This window comes from Amphiprion ocellaris, chromosome 3 (assembly GCF_022539595.1).
Source record: "Amphiprion ocellaris isolate individual 3 ecotype Okinawa chromosome 3, ASM2253959v1, whole genome shotgun sequence".
Lineage (NCBI taxonomy): Eukaryota > Metazoa > Chordata > Actinopteri > Pomacentridae > Amphiprion > Amphiprion ocellaris.
The window spans coordinates 38575722-38593217 of NC_072768.1; the positions used below are offsets into that span (position 1 = coordinate 38575722).

General features: G+C 38.4%; 2 protein-coding genes across 3 annotated transcripts in view; both read right to left on the reverse strand.

The window, feature by feature from the left end:
* The window catches only part of LOC111566761 (septin-7-like), a 74184-nt gene extending 67774 nt beyond the window's left edge, over positions 1-6410 (reverse strand). Inside the window, exon 1 of one of the 2 annotated variants that reach the window (XM_055008644.1) lies at positions 6121-6410. In XM_055008644.1, coding sequence (XP_054864619.1) covers positions 6121-6159 — 39 coding nt within the window. In that variant the 5' untranslated portion in view covers positions 6160-6410. The remainder of the gene's footprint in view (positions 1-6120) is intronic. The other variant, XM_055008639.1, reaches the window with a different exon arrangement.
* A 4229-nt stretch (positions 6411-10639) lies between these two features.
* LOC111588764 (probable E3 ubiquitin-protein ligase HERC4) overlaps positions 10640-17496 on the reverse strand; it is a 28747-nt gene continuing 21890 nt past the window's right edge. Inside the window, exons 13-23 of the mRNA XM_023299314.3 lie at positions 15798-15946; positions 15587-15700; positions 15322-15420; positions 15065-15229; positions 14840-14980; positions 14543-14709; positions 14379-14445; positions 14234-14304; positions 12480-12663; positions 12280-12382; positions 10640-11288 (exon numbers count right to left, since the gene is read on the reverse strand). Coding sequence (XP_023155082.1) covers positions 11071-11288; positions 12280-12382; positions 12480-12663; positions 14234-14304; positions 14379-14445; positions 14543-14709; positions 14840-14980; positions 15065-15229; positions 15322-15420; positions 15587-15700; positions 15798-15946 — 1478 coding nt within the window. The 3' untranslated portion in view covers positions 10640-11070. The remainder of the gene's footprint in view (positions 11289-12279; positions 12383-12479; positions 12664-14233; positions 14305-14378; positions 14446-14542; positions 14710-14839; positions 14981-15064; positions 15230-15321; positions 15421-15586; positions 15701-15797; positions 15947-17496) is intronic.

Below are 17496 nucleotides of genomic sequence, written 5' to 3' on the forward strand. Positions count from 1 at the left end.
ATACAAATATTTGCAAAATGATGAAGATTAACAAAAACAGACATAAAACAATGATAGACAGATGGAAAAATCACCACAAAGAAACACAAAACAACTATAAATAAGATATAAAACAATAAAAAGAGACACAAACTAATCACAAATAGCTTCTAAAACAACCAGAGTGATGCAAAATGAACACAACATGACAGCAAAGAAATGCAAAAACCAAGAAAAAGTGGCACAAACTAACAAAAAATAGTTGCAAAACCAACAAAAAGATCTGCAAAATGACCCCATTTTTAATCAATTTTTAACTCCATTTGATCCCATTTTTTAAAATTTTATGGTCATTTTGTTTCTCTATATTTATTATGCAACTCTTTGTGGTCCTTTTGCATCTTTTTGCGGTCGTTTTGCATCTCTGTGGTCTTTTATGATTCTTTGTGGTCTTCTTGCATCTATTTTTTGGTCATTTATGTCTCTATATTCTTTTCACATCTCTTTGTAGTCTTTTGACATTTCTGTGATCATTTTGCATCTTTTTGTGGTCTTTTTTAGTCTCTTTGCAGTCTTTTTGCATCTAATTGTGGTCTTTTGCATTTTTTTGTCAGAGTGATGCAAAACAAACACAAAATGACAACAAAGAAATGCAAAAACTAACAAAAACAGATACAATAAAAAATAGCCTCTAAACAACCAGAGTGATGTAAAACAAACACACAAAAAGATGTAAAAGGTTTGCGCAAAGCAAAATGAACAACAAGACAAGCAAAAGATGAAAACTGAGCTGAAGAATGACCATGTAGAGACACAAATCAACCATAAAAAGATGAAAAATATCCATAATATAGCCATTCAAGAAGATGCAAAACAACAAGACGGATGATAGATGAGCTCTAAGGAAGATTAATAAAGCAGAAAGTGACAAACAAAACAACCACAAAACTAACAAAAAGGCACAAAATGACAAAGAAAAGAGGCAAAACAGCCACAGAAATGCATGTCAGTTACATAAAAACCTGAAAGCTGCTCAGGTAGCATCGAGAAGAAACCACCGGAAACGAATAAAACACAGTGAAGACGTGTAGCGTGTGATGAAGACGTTTATAGCGTGTGATGAAGACGTGTAGCGTGTGATGAAGACGTTTATAGCGTGTGATGAAGACGTGTAGCTTGTGATGAAGACGTGTAGCGTGTGATGAAGACGTGCAGCGTGTGATGAAGACGTTTATAGCGTGTGATGAAGACGTTTATAGCGTGTGATGAAGACGTTTAGCGTGTGATGAAGACGTTTATAGCGTGTGATGAAGACGTTTATAGCATGTGAAGAAGACGTGCAGCGTGTGATGAAGACGTGTAGCTTGTGATGAAGACGTGTAGCGTGTGATGAAGACGTGCAGCGTGTGATGAAGACGTGTAGCATGTGATGAAGACGCGTAGCGTGTGATGAAGACGTTTATAGCGTGTGAAGAAGACGTGCAGCGTGTGATGAAGACGTTTATAGCGTGTGAAGAAGACGTGCAGCGTGTGATGAAGACGTTTATAGCGTGTGAAGAAGACGTGCAGCGTGTGATGAAGACGTTTATAGCGTGTGATGAAGACGTGTAGCGTGTGATGAAGATGTTTATAGCGTGTGATGAAGACGTTTATAGCGTGTCATGAAGACGTTTATAGCGTGTGATGAAGACGTTCATAGCGTGTGATGAAGACGTTTATAGCGTGTGATGAAGACGTGCAGCGTGTGATGAAGACATGCAGCGTGTGATGAAGACGTTTATAGCGTGTGATGAAGACGTTTATAGCGTGTGATGAAGACGTGCAGCGTGTGATGAAGACGCGTAGCGTGTGATGAAGACGTGTAGCATGTGATGAAGACGTTTATAGCGTGTGATGAAGACGTTTATAGCGTGTGATGAAGACGTTTATAGCGTGTGATGAAGACGTTCATAGCGTGTGATGAAGACGTTCATAGCGTGTGATGAAGACGTGCAGCGTGTGATGAAGACATGCAGCGTGTGATGAAGACGTTTATAGAGTGTGATGAAGACGTGCAGTGTGTGATGAAGACGTGTATAGCGTGTGATGAAGACGTGCAGCGTGTGATGAAGACGTTTATAGCGTGTGATGAAGACATGTAGCGTGTGATGAAGACATTTATAGTGTGTGATGAAGACGTTTATAGCATGTGATGAAGACGTTTATAGCGTGTGATGAAGACGTGTAGCATGTGATGAAGACGTTTATAGTGTGATGAAGACGTGCAGTGTGTGATGAAGACGTGCAACGTGTGATGAAGACGTTTATAGCGTGTGATGAAGACATGTAGCGTGTGATGAAGACGTTTATAGCGTGTGATGAAGACGTTTATAGCGTGTGATGAAGACGTTTATAGCGTGTGATGAAGACGTGTGGCGTATGATGAAGACGTTTATAGCGTGTGATGAAGGCGTGTAGCGTGTGATGAAGACGTGTAGCATGTGATGAAGACGTTTATAGCTTGTGATGAAGACGTTTATAGCGTGTGATGAAGACGTGTAGCGTGTGATGAAGACGTGTAGCGTGTGATGAAGACGTTTATAGCGTGTGATGAAGACGTGCAGCGTGTGATGAAGACGTGCAGCGTGTGATGAAGACGTTTATAGCGTGTGATGAAGACGTTTATAGCGCGTGATGAAGACGTTTAGAGCGTGTGATGAAGACGTGTAGCGTGTGATGAAGACGCGTAGCGCGTGATGAAGACGTGTAGCATGTGATGAAGACGTTTATAGCATGTGATGAAGACGTTTATAGCGTGTGATGAAGACATGCAGCGTGTGATGAAGATGTGCAGCATGTGATGAAGACGTGTAGCGTGTGATGAAGATGCGTAGCGTGTGATGAAGACGTGTAGCATGTGATTTAAACGTAGGAACACAGCGGGCCTGAACGGTGAATAGAGGCCGACGTTGTTGAGCAGAAATGGGAACAACGAGGCTCTGAGGGAAGTGATGAAGGCCGCTGAGCCGTTAGCATTCATGCTAACCCCTCCCCCAGTCCACACACTGGTGATAGTAGCAGCCTGGTTCACTGACATCACCCCCCCACCCTCCAACTCACCCTTCACCCCTCACCCTCCACCGCCTCCATCCGCTGCTTCATTCACTACAAACTGAATATTAATTACGGGAGAAATATTGCAGCTCTGCAGCAGGAAATGTCTGAAAACGCTCATTTTTCTCTTGTTGCTATTAAATCACTGCTGCTTCACACTGTACCACAAACACTGTGTGTGTTGTGTTGTGCGATGAGTAATCAGTCACCGCTGAAGTGACAGAATGAAAAAAAAAAGCTGCAAACAAAGCGAGACAGATGCACCGAGTCCTTTAGTGAAACACATCTGCTGCCCAGGAGCTTCTGTTAGCATCTTTCAACGGGACACAAAGACACAAAACAGGCGAAGAAAGATGCAAAACAAACACACAAGATCATTACAAGAGACAAAAAAGACCAAAAAGATGCAAAGATACAATTCAGAGATGAGAAAATACCACTAAAAGGGGCAAATAATCAAAAAAAAAAACACTCAAAAGAGATGCTAATCAGATGAAAAACTAACAAAAACACACAAACAAGCCGAATAAAGCCACAAAACAAACACACAAAATCATCACAAAACAAAAAGGCCAAAAAAGGGACAAAGCGACACAAAGTAGATGCTAATCAGATGAAAAACCAACAGAAAGACACAAAACAGGTGAAGAAGGATGCAAAACAAACACACAAAATCATTACAAGTCCCAAAAAAAGACAAAAAGATGCAAAGCTACGACACAGAGATAAAAAATTACCACTAAGAGGGACAAATAACCCACAAAGCGAAACAAAAGAGATGCTAGTCTCATGAAAAACTAACCAAAAAGACACAAAACAGCCAAATAAAGTCAAAACACAAACATACAAAATGATTACAAGACACAAAAAGATGCAAAGTTACAACACAGAGATCAGAAGTTACCACTGAAAGACACAAAAAAAATCAATCAAAATGACACAAAAGAGATGCTAATCAGATGAAAAACTAACAAAAACACACAAAACAACCAAATAAAGCTGCAAAACAAACACATAAAATGTTTACAAGACACAAAAAGATGCAAAGTTACAACACAGAGATCAGAAATTACCACTGAAAGACACAAAAAAAATCAATCAAAATGACACAAAAGAGATGCTAATCAGAAGAAAAAGGGACACAAAAGCAACAGAGAGATTCGCAAAATGATCCAAAAGGGCTGAAAAACAGTGACAGCGTGATTAAAAAAGACACAAATTAACCAAAAAATAGATGCGAAATGACCAAATTAGGACAGAAAACCAGCAAAAAGATGCATAAATTACCTAAAATAAGATGCAAAATGAAGACAAAGTGATGAGAAATCACCACAATGGGACATAAAACAAATAAGAAGATGCAAAACAACCACAGATGCAAAATAAACACAAAGTGATGCAAAATGAAAACAATAAGACTACAAAGAAGCACAAATCAACCAAAAAGAGACGCGAAACTACTGCAGTAAGATGAAAAACCAACAAAAACTAACCTCTAAACAACCACAAAGTGACGCAAAAGTTGAAAAATGACCTTAAAAAGACAAAAAATTACCACAATAAGGTGCAAAATGATCAAATAAACAACTTAAACTATTACAGCTCATCAGCAAAGGGCTGTAAATGAGACCAGACCAGCCTTTGTTCAAAAATCAGGCATTTTTAGATGTAAATTGAGTTAGCATAGCGTCCTCCTGAACAAATAATCTATTAATAAATTACTAAAATATACATTGCTTGGTCAGATTTATTAAGCCAAAGTTATCAGTAGACTCAAAAAGGTGTCAATGATGTTTAATTTAAAGGCATGTCTTTGTAAACAACTAAAATATCCTAAAACAGACAGATTGTTAAGTGAGTTTTGTGCGTAGAAATAAAGCTAGTACCAGCAGGAACCAGGATGCAGATGAACGGTAAATAAAGGGATTTTGGTTAAAAACATATAAACACATATTGTTTTTTCTATGCCGGAGTTATCAATAGACTGTACTGATTATCCAGAATTTGTGAATCATGCTATAATTACAGTTATGTCTTTGTAAACAACTAAATATCCTAAAAACGGGCGATTTGTTAACGGAGTTTGGTGTGCAGTCCTACCGTTAGTACCAGCAGGAAGCAGGGCACAAGGAGACGATTAATCAAGATATTTATATTGGGAATTACTGTTAAATCTATGCCGAAGTCATCAATAGACTGTATTGATTATCCAGAAAGTGTAACTGATGATTTGTTTTTCAGACTCTGTTCATATTGAAAATGTCCTAAAAACGGGCGAATTGTTAACGGAGTTCGGTGTGCAGATCTACCGTTAGTACCAGCAGGGAATAGGATGCAGATGAACGGTAAATAAAGGTCTTTTTGGTCAAAAATGTAGAAATATATATTGGTTTTCTATGCCGAAGTCATCAATAGACTGTATTGATTATCCAAGAAGTGTAAAAAATGTTTTATTTAAAGTTATGTCTTTGTAAACATCGAAAATGTCCTATGTCCAACATCTTACCCTATATCCTAGGATATGAGGGGCAATTTAATGAGGTATTTTAGTGGCAAGTAATTAAATATACAATTTTTTATGCCAAAATTATCAATAGACTGCATTGATTATTCAGAACGTGTTAATTATGCTATAATCACAGTACTGTCTTTGTAAATAACTAAATATCCTAAAAACGGGCGAATTGTTAATGGAGTTTGGTGTGCAGACGTACCGTTAGTAATAACAGGAATGGGACGAAACGAGACGGTTAATCAGGATATTTATATTGGGAATTACTGTTAAATCTATACCGAACTCAGCAATAGACTGGATTGATTATCCAGAAAGTGTAAGTGAAGTTTTAATCAAAAGATTGGTCTGTGTTCACATTACAAATACCCTAAAATTGGGCGGATTGTTAATGGAGTTTGGTGTGCAGCCGTGTAGTAAATACTAGCAGGAGCCAGGACACAGCAGGACGGTTAATAAAAATATTTTTACTACTTAGTTTTACCAGCAGGATTACGGAGATCATTTTTCTGCGTTTGTAAACAGAATCTACTCACAGCGATGCTGGGAACCGCAGTCTCTGGTCGCTCGATCATCGTGCTGCCGGTCACCACCCAGCCTGCGACGGACGGAGCCTCACCGACTCACCGGGAACCACGAAGCGGCACGAACACGCAGCTTTCCCCGCGCACAAAACCCGCAGAGTGGCGCAAACAAAAGGCCGCAGAGTCCGTGTGGCGCTGAATGAATGAGGATAAATTACATATGGCCGCTGACGGACGCTGCTGCTGATGAAGCTCCAAGAAGAAGAAGAAGAAACGATCCAGAGGTTCCTCAGCTGGAAGATACCGGAAATACACACGGCCGCTTCCGCCAGATTTTCACAATAAGACTAAATAAAGTAAATCAGAGTTTCGAAGTTCTTTTAAAAAAAAATCGTAGTCTTTCTGAAAATCATAAAATTAATTAAATGATCAAAAAGAGATGCTAAATTAATAATAATTCACAAAAGTACCACAAAGAGATGCAAAACAAACAAAAAGAAAAAAGTGAGTAAAAATAATCTCAAAGAGATGCAAAATCTCCAAACACAAATTACCATAAAGAGATGCAAATTAAAACATAGAAAAAGACAGTGATTAAAAAAAAGGTCCAAAACATGTTAGATAACCTCAATAAAGATTAAAAATTTGAAAAGAGACACAAATTACCTTGAAGAGATGCAAAACAAACACATAAAACGAAAAAAGTGGCTAAAAAAAAACTCAAAGAGATGCAAAATCTCCGAAGAGATACAAATTACCTTCAAGAGACGCAAAATAAACACACAAAAACACAAAAACTGACAAAACAAAAGGTCAAAAACAAGTAACATAACCTAAAAGAAATGCAAAATTAATAAGACACAAAAATACCATAAAGAGATGTAAAACAAACACACACAAAGAAAAAAGTAACTAAAAATAACCTCAAAGAGATGCAAAATTTCCAGAGATTCAGTTTACCCTAAAGAAATGCAAAAAATAAAAAACACACACAACACACACAAGAAAAAAAAAAGCACAAAACATGAGGTCAAAGACATGCAAAATAACTGCAGAGAGATACAAAATGTTCAAAGAGACATAATTTACCCTAAAAGGATGCAAATTAAACACACAAAGGGGATAATAACTTGTTAAATACATTCAAAGAGAACAAAACAAAGAGAGAAATGTGAAAAAATGACTTCAAAGAAACACAAATGGACCACAGTGTCAAAAACATAAACACAAAAAAGGACAGAAAATGAGGTCAACACATGTAAAAATAACCTCAGAGAGATGCAAAACTTCCTAAGAGACACAAATTACCCTAAAGAGATGCAAAACAAACATTCTGAAAGACCAAAAAGATCAAAAAATAAGGTCAAAAACATATTTTAAAAAAAGAGATGTAAAATAAATTCAAAAAGGACAAAACGTTGAAAGAAAAGTGAAAAAATACCACCAAGAAACACAAATGGACTGCAAAGAGTCACATACACAAAAAGTGACAAAAAAAGAGCTAAAATGTGTGTAAAATGTAAAATAAATGCAGGGAAACTACATTTAAACAAGAAAAAGCAACAAAACATCACTTACAAGATGTAAAACAATCAAAAAGCATCACAAAATAATTAAAAAGAGATGAAAAATGAACGTGGAGATGCCGAATTACCATAAAAAGATGCAAAACAAACACTGAATAAGAGAGAAAATGACAAAAAAGGTGAAAAACATCTAAGAAGAGAGCACAACAACAACAACAGAAAGAAACAGAAAATGAGTCACAACATGAACACACAAAAAATGTGTTCATTTTGAACACACTTTTTGTATGTAATGTAAAATGACCTCAGAGAGACACAAATCAACCAAAAAATAAACTAAATAAATCCAAACTGTGGTCAGAAACATGCAAATTGCCTCAATAAAGACACAAATTACAAAACAAATACATAAAAAGACAAAAAAGAGATGAAAAAAGCTAGAGACACAAAGAGATCTTAAACAATTAGGAAAAGGATAATATCAAAAAAAGAGATGCAAAACAATAAAGTGAATAAAAATGATCACAAAGAGACACAAAGCAATGAAAAAAGCATCACAAAATCACCAAAAACATTCAAAAACATGCAAAACAAATTCGAAGACAACACAAGAATGTAAGAAAAAATAAAAATGACCACAAATAAATACAAATGGACGACAAGGAGTCACAAAACAAACACTCAGAAAGACAAAAAGTGACAAAAATTAGGCTAAATTGACCTTAAAATGACCTCAGAGAACACAGCAATGACGGAGAGAAGAAAAATGATCACAAATCGCTCATAAATAGTCACAAAACAAACACACAACGAGATGAAAATGACTAAAACATTTGGTCAAAAGATACTAAACAACCTCAAAGTGATGCTAAAGAGTAGCAAAGATGTGAGATGACCACAAACAGTCACAAATCAAGCAAAAATAGACGCTCAAAGTGATCCAAAATAGATACAAAATTACCAGACGCACAGAACAAAAACACAAGATATAAAACAATTAGGAGAAGCAACAATCACACAGTGAAGAAACATAACCACAAAGAGACACAAATCCGCAAAAGACAGAAGCAAAACAGCAACAGAGAGACACTCGATTAAGACAGTGCTACAAAAAAAGTCATTTTGTTGTAATTTTATAACTGTTCAGCTTCAAATACGCACAACAGGTGCATATTTTGAAACTCCAACACCTCACTTCCGTTCTGCTGCAGCTGTTTATGTTCAGCTTGACCAATCCCAGATCTGGATTCTTATTGGACAAACTGACAATGTGTGACGCCTTCAAAGGCTACAGGTGAAACTGTGCTGCATTCAAAGACCAATGTTAAAACCAGAACTGAACAAATAGCAGAAAATGACTGAGTTACAAAGAGATACAACGTAATAAAAAAGAAGACACAAAATGAACAAAGGAGAGACAAAATAAGTAAACAAAGACACAAAATAACTCCAAAGATGCACAAAATTAGTTAAACAGACTCAAAAGGACACAGAATTGCTACAAAAGAGACACAAAATGGCTAAAAGAGACAGAAATTTCTACAAAAAGCATAAACTGGATCAACAAGAAAAAGCACCAAAGTCTGTTTATTTCTGCAGCTTCAGGCTCTGAGTGGATCCACAGCAGCACCACAGCGCCACCTGCTGACCTGCAGCTGGATCAGCTCAGCACCAACACACACAACAGTTCCCAGTGACTGAGCAGCCGTGGTGGAGTACGGAGCTCTCTGAGTGCTTTTCTTGTTGCTAGTGTTGGTGTTGCTGCTTTTATTATGCTTGTAGCTGTGGTTTTTATTGCTATTATTGTTGTGGATGTTGTTGCTGTTATTTTTGTTGTTGTTATTGTTCTTGCCGTCATCGCTGTTGTAGTTCATGTTTTTGGTAGGTTGCTGTTTTGAATTATTTATTTCATAATCCTGTCAAAAAAAAAATTTATTCAATTTTAACCCTCCTGTTGTCCTCATTTACAGGTACCAAAAAATATTGGTTTTTTTGTCTGAAAAAAATCCCAAACTTCAGCAAAAAAATTCCCAAATTTCTGAAAATTTGCAAAACCTTCAGGAAGAAAATTCCAATAATTCCTTAAAAGTTTCCCTTAAAAGTTTTATGAAAAAAAATAAAAAATCCCCCAAATTTGGCAAGAAAATTCTTGTAAATATTTTCAAAAAATGAGTAAAAATCTTTCAAAAAAATTTTTTCCAAAAATATCTAAAGTGATTACATATATATCAGTGAAACTTCTAATATTTTCTTTAAGAACATTCACATAAAAATCAACCAAAATCGCTGGATTTTGGTTGATTTTTTTTGTGAATGTTCTTAAAAAAAACTTTTTTCCCATTTTTTTTCCACCAAAAAATTTTCAAAAATCTCCCAAAAATGTTGAAAATGTGGAAATCTTCATTGTGAAAATGCTTTTTTCCTCCACATTTTCAAACTTTAAATCAGTTTGACCCGCAAGACAACACCAGGGTTAAAATGCTAATTAATTTCCACAGTAGTGAATCTGTGATTTTATTCAGACATCATATTTCTATCAAATAAAGATTTAAACAAAAGCCATGGGTCAAATTATCATCGCTAATAATAAGAATTGAGTGCACAGAAATGAAAAGAACAGGAAGTTAACAGTTGCAATGATCAATACAATAATTAATCCTTCAGTTGATAGAATTATTTTGTGTTTCTCTCTGTTGCAGGTCTGAGAGTTTCTTTTATAAACTGTTTATTCCTGATTTGCAGCAGTTTAAGATAAAGAGATTTTATTGTCATTGTGCAGAAATACAATGAAATTTGTCTGGAATAACACGACAATTAGCAGCAGTGCAAATAAGAACAAAATAGAATAAAATACTTAAGAAAAATTTAAAAAAATAAAAAGAATCAAACAAAGTACTATAAGTTTATCTCTTATCTTTAAGTTTATCGAAGCACAGTTTGTGGGTATAATTGGTCTTTCACAGCCTAATGAATAAACAGAATATCTGCTGGAGATGAGGCAAACATGGCGTTTTGGTCACAGAACAGTTTATTTTTTTCAGAATATACAAAATAAAATACTTCAAAGCAGAATTCTAACAATAATCAACAAGTTTACAAACCAGTTTAAGGGAAGCAAAGAAGTGTAACCCCTGATTCCTCTTTAGTGAATGCAGATATTTTACAGGTTTATTCCTTAAGAGACGTAACAGGTGTAAGAAAAACTGAAGACTTCTTTGCAAACTCTGCACACATACAGTTTGCATTCATATTTTCAGTACGAGGAATGATTTTTTTCAAGTAATCACAACTTCATCATCATAAATTTGACAACTTTTATGTTCAGTTAAACATCAACCGCTACAAAATGGGCTTAGCTGTTAACAAAATGCTCTACTGTGAACTTAGGTCCTGTTTTTAGCCCAGATCTGGTAAAAACTTCGAAGAACAGAGCTGATCACTGACGGATTCTTCTGTTGTTGCTCAGGGCCTCCGTCAGTTTGGTTTGCATGATCTCCTTGGTCGAGTACAACGGCAGCTCCAGCACTGAGTTACATGTGTGCGTTTCGGGATAATATCGGTCGTAGTCGAGATCTTGGACGAGTCGTACTCTGATTGTCATGGCGATTTTGTCCTTGCTGAGAATAGGCACCTGTTCAAATCCTGTCACGAACCCTGATGGAGGAAGAAAGTCGGAGTTAGTGAGGAACTTAATGCAACAAAAGTCATCTTGAAAGATACCAACTAGAGATTCTTTAGACTGCTTTCCAGCTGTTCTTTGCTGGACCAGTTGTGTTGCTCTACCTTTCTCTTAAATACACCCCAAAGATGTTCTACTGGATTCAAGTCGGACCACATACTTGTTCAGGTTGTGGTTTTCTTCTATTTATGTGATTTTGTGTTTGTGACATCCATGATGCATCTAAAAATATCATCTCTTCAACAACTTTTGCACTCATTCAACCCCGTATCATCATACTTCCACCTCCGTGCTTCACTGTCAGGACTATGCATTCACTGGTAGTCCTGGTCAGGTTCACACCAAACATGCTGGACTCCATCTGAGCCCAACAAATTTGTCTTGGTCTCATTAATCTACAGTTTTCTTTTTAAAATACCCCAAAGATGTTCCATTAGACTCAAGTCATGGACACATACTTGTTCATGTCATAGTTTTTGTTCTGTAGAAACTCTATTGGGATTTTTTGTTTCGGATGGTTCTCATGCTGGAATACTCATTTTCTTCAAGCTTCTGCAGACTGGGAGCCATCTTGTCAGCCAGTATTTTGGTTTATCCACAGACATTCATGGTGAATCAACAACTTATGCGCTCATTCAACCCCATGTCATCATACCTCCACCTCCGTGCTTCACTGTCAGGACTATGCATTCACTGTGGAAGTCCTGGTCGGGAATGCTGGACGCCCAACAAACCTGTCTTGGTCTGAAATTTTTTACAATCCTATTTTTGTCTCACTTCACAAATGGATAATTGTCACTGTTTAATTTTAAGTTGTTCCCATTTGAGTTTTCATTCAGAATATGATTGTTCAACAAAACCAAAAAACTATTTGAGATTATCCAACTACAACCTTAGGAGTTAAAACAATACTGACTTGATATAAGTGTCTTTGTTTTCTATGCTAAAATCAGCTACAATACTTACAGAGGAAGGCTTTCTTCTGATTCTCACTTAGTTCTTCAAAAACCTCCCAGAACATCTGGACGGTGCGGTGGTTAGGATGGAAGTCTCCCTGATAACGAGTGTTCTAATAACAGGGAAACAGACTGCTGTGATTACTGCTGTTAAGGTCGTGATGAATCAGACAAAATAAAACCACCAGGAGCTCTTGTTTTGGACTCTACCTGCTTCAGCTTTTCCCAGTCCTGGAAGTGTTTGCCCACCATCACCTCCTGTAGTTCCTTTGGCCTGAAGAGCTTCACCAGATCCCGTTCACACACCTGGAAGAAGCCTCGCTTGAACGCCTGAAACACAGTCTCCACCGATGTGTTGAAGGCATGATTCACATAGGCGTCCACAAACTCCCTCCTGTTCAGCAGAAAAAAGCAGTGATTCAACAAGTAGGTCCAAACATCTGACAATCATTAACTCCTCTTATTCTATTGAGTCATGTGGGACAAGCTGGTGTCAAATTAGACAGAATGGAGAAGTTTTGCATGAATTTTGAGAATTTCATCTGTTTTTAGAGTTGGGAATTTTTGTTTTTTCACGCTCTCAAAAACGTCTTACCTCTTTAAGGGTTAAACATCCCCAGAAATAAAACTCCCACAACTGTGAAATTTGGTGAGGACAGAGACAGATTAGTTTCCAGCAGATCCAAAAGATTGAATGGCTCCAGGACACCCACAGGAAATGTCTTTGACTTTTCGTCAAGAATGCAAACACAGCACTCACTTTGGTTATATAAGGACCAACAACAACTAGCTTGGTACCCCATACTTCCGCAGTGCCTCCCATAGAACCCCTTTGGGGACAGGGTCTGAAGCCTTTTCCAAACCCACAAAACACATGTGGACTGGCTGGTCCAACTCCCATGACACCCTCAGCAGCTCTACAGGGGTAAAGAGCTGGTCCACTTTTCCATGGTTAGGATGGAATCTGCCTTGTTCCTTCTGAATCTGAGGTTCGACATTCAGTTGAAGCCTCCCTTTCAGCACCCTAGGGTAAACTTTCCCGGGGAGCCCGAGTAGGTTTGCTCCAATTATTGAGGTATGAACTTCCTTGTGGCCGACTGAAAGTCCTTCCCCAAAGCCTCTCCAAACTCCTCCCACACCCGAGTTTTACCAGGTGGTGATCAGCTGACAGCTCTACTCCTTTCTTCACCAGATTGTCCAAGACATACAGCAGCAGATCTCATGACACGAATACAAAGTCGTTCTGGTACCAGGTACACTTATGAGCCACCTTCTGGTCAAACATGGTGTAAGTTATGGCCAATCTATGACTAGCACAGAAGTCCAGTAACAAAACACCACTTGGGTTCAGATCAGGAAGGTCGTTCAACCCAATCACCCCTTTTCAGGTTTCTCAATCATTGTCCACATGAGCATTGAAGTCACCCAGGAGAACTAAGGAGTTCCCAGGCAGTACCCCTTCCAGGGAACCACCCAGGGGCTCCATAAAAGCTGGATATTCTGAGCACAGAGTCCTCTTGTTCTCTGGGGATAGTTTCAACAAAGTGGTGCTCAGCTGGGGTCTCATGAGTATTCCCACTTCTGGACATCGTGGGCAAAGGAGAGAGTCCAACCCCTCTCCAGGAGTTTGGTTCAAGAACTTTCGCTGTCTGTGGAGGTGAGCAAACTATATCTGGTCTGTACCGCTCCACCTCCCATACCGGCTCAGGTTCCTTCCCCACCAATGAAGTGACATTCCACATCCCCACAACCAGTCTACGTCATCAGGGGGTGGCACACTTAGGTGCCCACAACCATCCACTGCCCCAACCCCGATTTTCAGCCCTGCAGGTGGTGAGCTCATTGGGTGTCAGCCCCATGTTGCTTTTCGACCTACGCCCAACCAACCCTCATGATGTCCCAAGGCTCGTTTGCCAGACAACATGAAATGGCCCAGACTGACTGGAGCAATAAACAGTTCTTACTTGTTTTGACTCGTCAACGGCTTTTCAGGATTCTTAGGATCGAGGTCGACTTCTTTCCCATCCCAGTTTATCTTTAACAAAAGAAGAAGATACTGATGATCACAGTTTTGATGAAAAAGTTATTGATCATATACGAAGCACCTACCATAAAGTCCATGTACAGGTTTACGATGTCATCGTCTGTGTAGTCTTCCAGGATGGACTGCAGACTCCTTTAAACACAAAACAGGAGCCCAGTGTGTTTACAGGACGGTCCGAGGATTCAACGCTTTAAAGTACAAATGAAGGAACGAATGAGTGTTCACTCACTCTCCAACAGTTGGGCTGAATTCTATCATATCCTCCAGAGAAGGCTTCACTCCGAGCAGCTTCTTGAACAGAACCAGTGGGAACGGCAGGTAAATGATGTGCTGGTTGTACAGAGCAAGTCCACAGAGAACACCAAACATGTAGAACCGCTGGTCCTCCTGCGCTGCCTGAGGTAAATTCAGAAAAAGTAAAAAGTTTCCATGAAGGTGCATGACTTCTTACTGTGGTGAAAAATGAGCAAACAGTGACGAAACATGTGACAGGAAGTGCTTTCAGAGGGCTAGTATAAAGTCTTACTGTGGAGGGGAACCATGCCAGCGTTTCAGAGTCATTGAACATGAACATTCCAGATTCTGCTGAGATCATCTCATGAAAAACTTCATAAAAGAAGTCTTTCATGTCGAGGTTGCTCAATCTAAAGTTTTCATCAAAAAAGACCTGCAAGAAAAAAACTGGCTCAAAGTCACAAAGAGTAACTAAACAATAAAGCAAGTATTTGCATTGTTGCCTGGCTGTGTTTACCGAAAGTGGCCTCTTGTAGTCTTCGGGATCAGCAGCAGCCAGTTCTTCAAAGGTGTCCTCCAGAATCGACGCTCGCCTCAGCTCCAGTTCAAAGTAGTGAGAACTGGGGTAACAGATTCCAAATTCCCAAAACAAGTCTTCTTCATATTCATCAATGTCTCCTTTCTGAAACAAGATTGCAAGATTAAAATTTCTCACAGTTTTTTTGTGTTGTATAAAACAGGCTTTCTGTAAAGTTACAGTGAGGCTTCAGCTACCTTGCTGGAGTCAGCATTCAAGTCAAAAACCCTTTTCTTTGACTGCAGATCCATCACTATTGGGAAGTTACCAACAATAACAGGCTCAACATTGAACACCTAAGAAGGAAAAAAATACACAGTACATTTAGGTTCAACAATATATGACAATCATTGAAAAACATAGATTGTTTTCTCTTGTTCATATGAATGTTAATGAAAATAAGGAAAGCAGAATGACAAAAGAGCCGTCTCACAAGCAAAAAAGCACAATATATTCAGACACCTGCTGAGACCGCATTTGCCAAACCAGAAGATCCCGACGAAGAAACATTTCGTCAATGGATAAGTAAAAATCGTTGTCTGGAATCCTTTGCGACTCTGCAACCCTGCTGTTGGCCTTAAAAAGAAACATTTAACTCGGTTTTTATTCCAACTTATGAGGTGAAACGGTGACAGAAACATAAATCCTATATAAAAGTGAGCAGGATACCAACATTGTACATGAACTGGAGGACCTGAAGCAGGTTTCTGATTCCAGACTTGTAGGGATCATGTTCAGAGGTCAGGATCACTGAGACGGCCTGCTTCCACACCGTCACATATCGAACCATAGTGGAGGCCGACAGCGACGACCACCAGTCCCCTGAAAACACAACGTGGACGTTAGCAAACATGAACTTCATTGGATATGATCACTTCTTTTAAAGAGAGTTTTTTTTTTTTTAAAGTTATTTTTATGGCCTTTTGTTGGCTTTATTTGACAGTCGTAGTGAGAGACAGACAGGAAATGGAAAGAAGAGTTGGGGGAAGATATGCAGCAAAGGGCCACGAGTGGGAATCGAACCCAGGCCGCTGCGTCAGGGACCAGCCCCTGTACGTGGGTAACCAGCTCAACACGTTGAGCTATACGGGCGCCCTAAAGACAGTTTTTGCACCGTTCATACTGAAAACAATCTTTTGTAGATTTGTCATAGATCTTCTGGAATTATGACAAAAATATACATACAGTGGATTGAATTATCAGTTTTTGTGATGTGGAATGTTGTGTTAATCAGATTTTCTTAGTGTCATGATCTATTAACTTCATGTTTATATCTTTTAAGTATTTTTTAAAATTTTACTTGTACATAGTGTGGCTTTTTCTATTTTTTATATATAGCTGGGAGTCACCAGTCGTAATTTTGCTGTGTGGAAACACAATGACAATAAAGATTCTTGAATCTTAATTCTTGATATGACCAATTACGATTGATTACAGCTGCTGATTCCTCTGATCCAGTTTAAATAGAACCCATTAGATCCACTCATTAGACTCAAACTCTACAGTGAGAAAGTCTGAGGAGCTCAGCAAAGATCTGAAAAAGCAAATCATTGCCTTGAACAAGTCAGAAAGACACTTGGAGCCATTTGAAAGCAGCTTCAGATCCAGAATCATCTGTTTGTCAGAATAAAGTTCATGGTCCAGTTGTGTTACTGCCACCATCAGGAAGAAAACACAAACTATCACCTGCTGCTGAGAGACCATTGGTCAGGATGGTCAAGAGTCAACCAAGAATCATCAGAAAGCAGGTCTGAATGAATGAGTGAATGAATGATTTCCTTATAAGATCATTTTGGGTCAAGTTAGCATGCTAGCGTTAGCATGCTAATAGTTAGCATGCTAACATTAAATTTACATCAGTAAAACAAAACAATATACATCAAAGTAACACTGGAGCCTCATGTTAGCATTAGCAGTTAGCATTAGCATGCTAATGCTAACAAGCAAAAATTGTTAAGATTCAAAACTCACCAGTTCCTTATGATCACAAAGCACAAAACAAGGTAGAGTCCCAACACAAAAGTACAGGGCTGGATTCTACAAAAAGTTACAAAACAGTAGTTTTAGAATTGTGCACATGGATAAGCTTGAAAAGTCAATATGTTGGAACTGACCTGAGCAGCTGCTGTCTCTGGCTCCTCTCCCACACAACTGAGGAGAGTGGAGTCAGAGCAGCTTATATAAGGCAAGAGAAATCACCTGATTGGATGATTGCTGTCATGTGACCTGGCCACATGTCATGAGGCATTCAGGGGCAGGGAAAATGTGGGAAAAACTAAAATCGAGTGGAAAAAAATATACCTCAGTTTCCACCCCGGTTACATCCTCCCCCCTTTAACCTTGCAAGTCCCGTTGCAAGTGAAGATTAAACA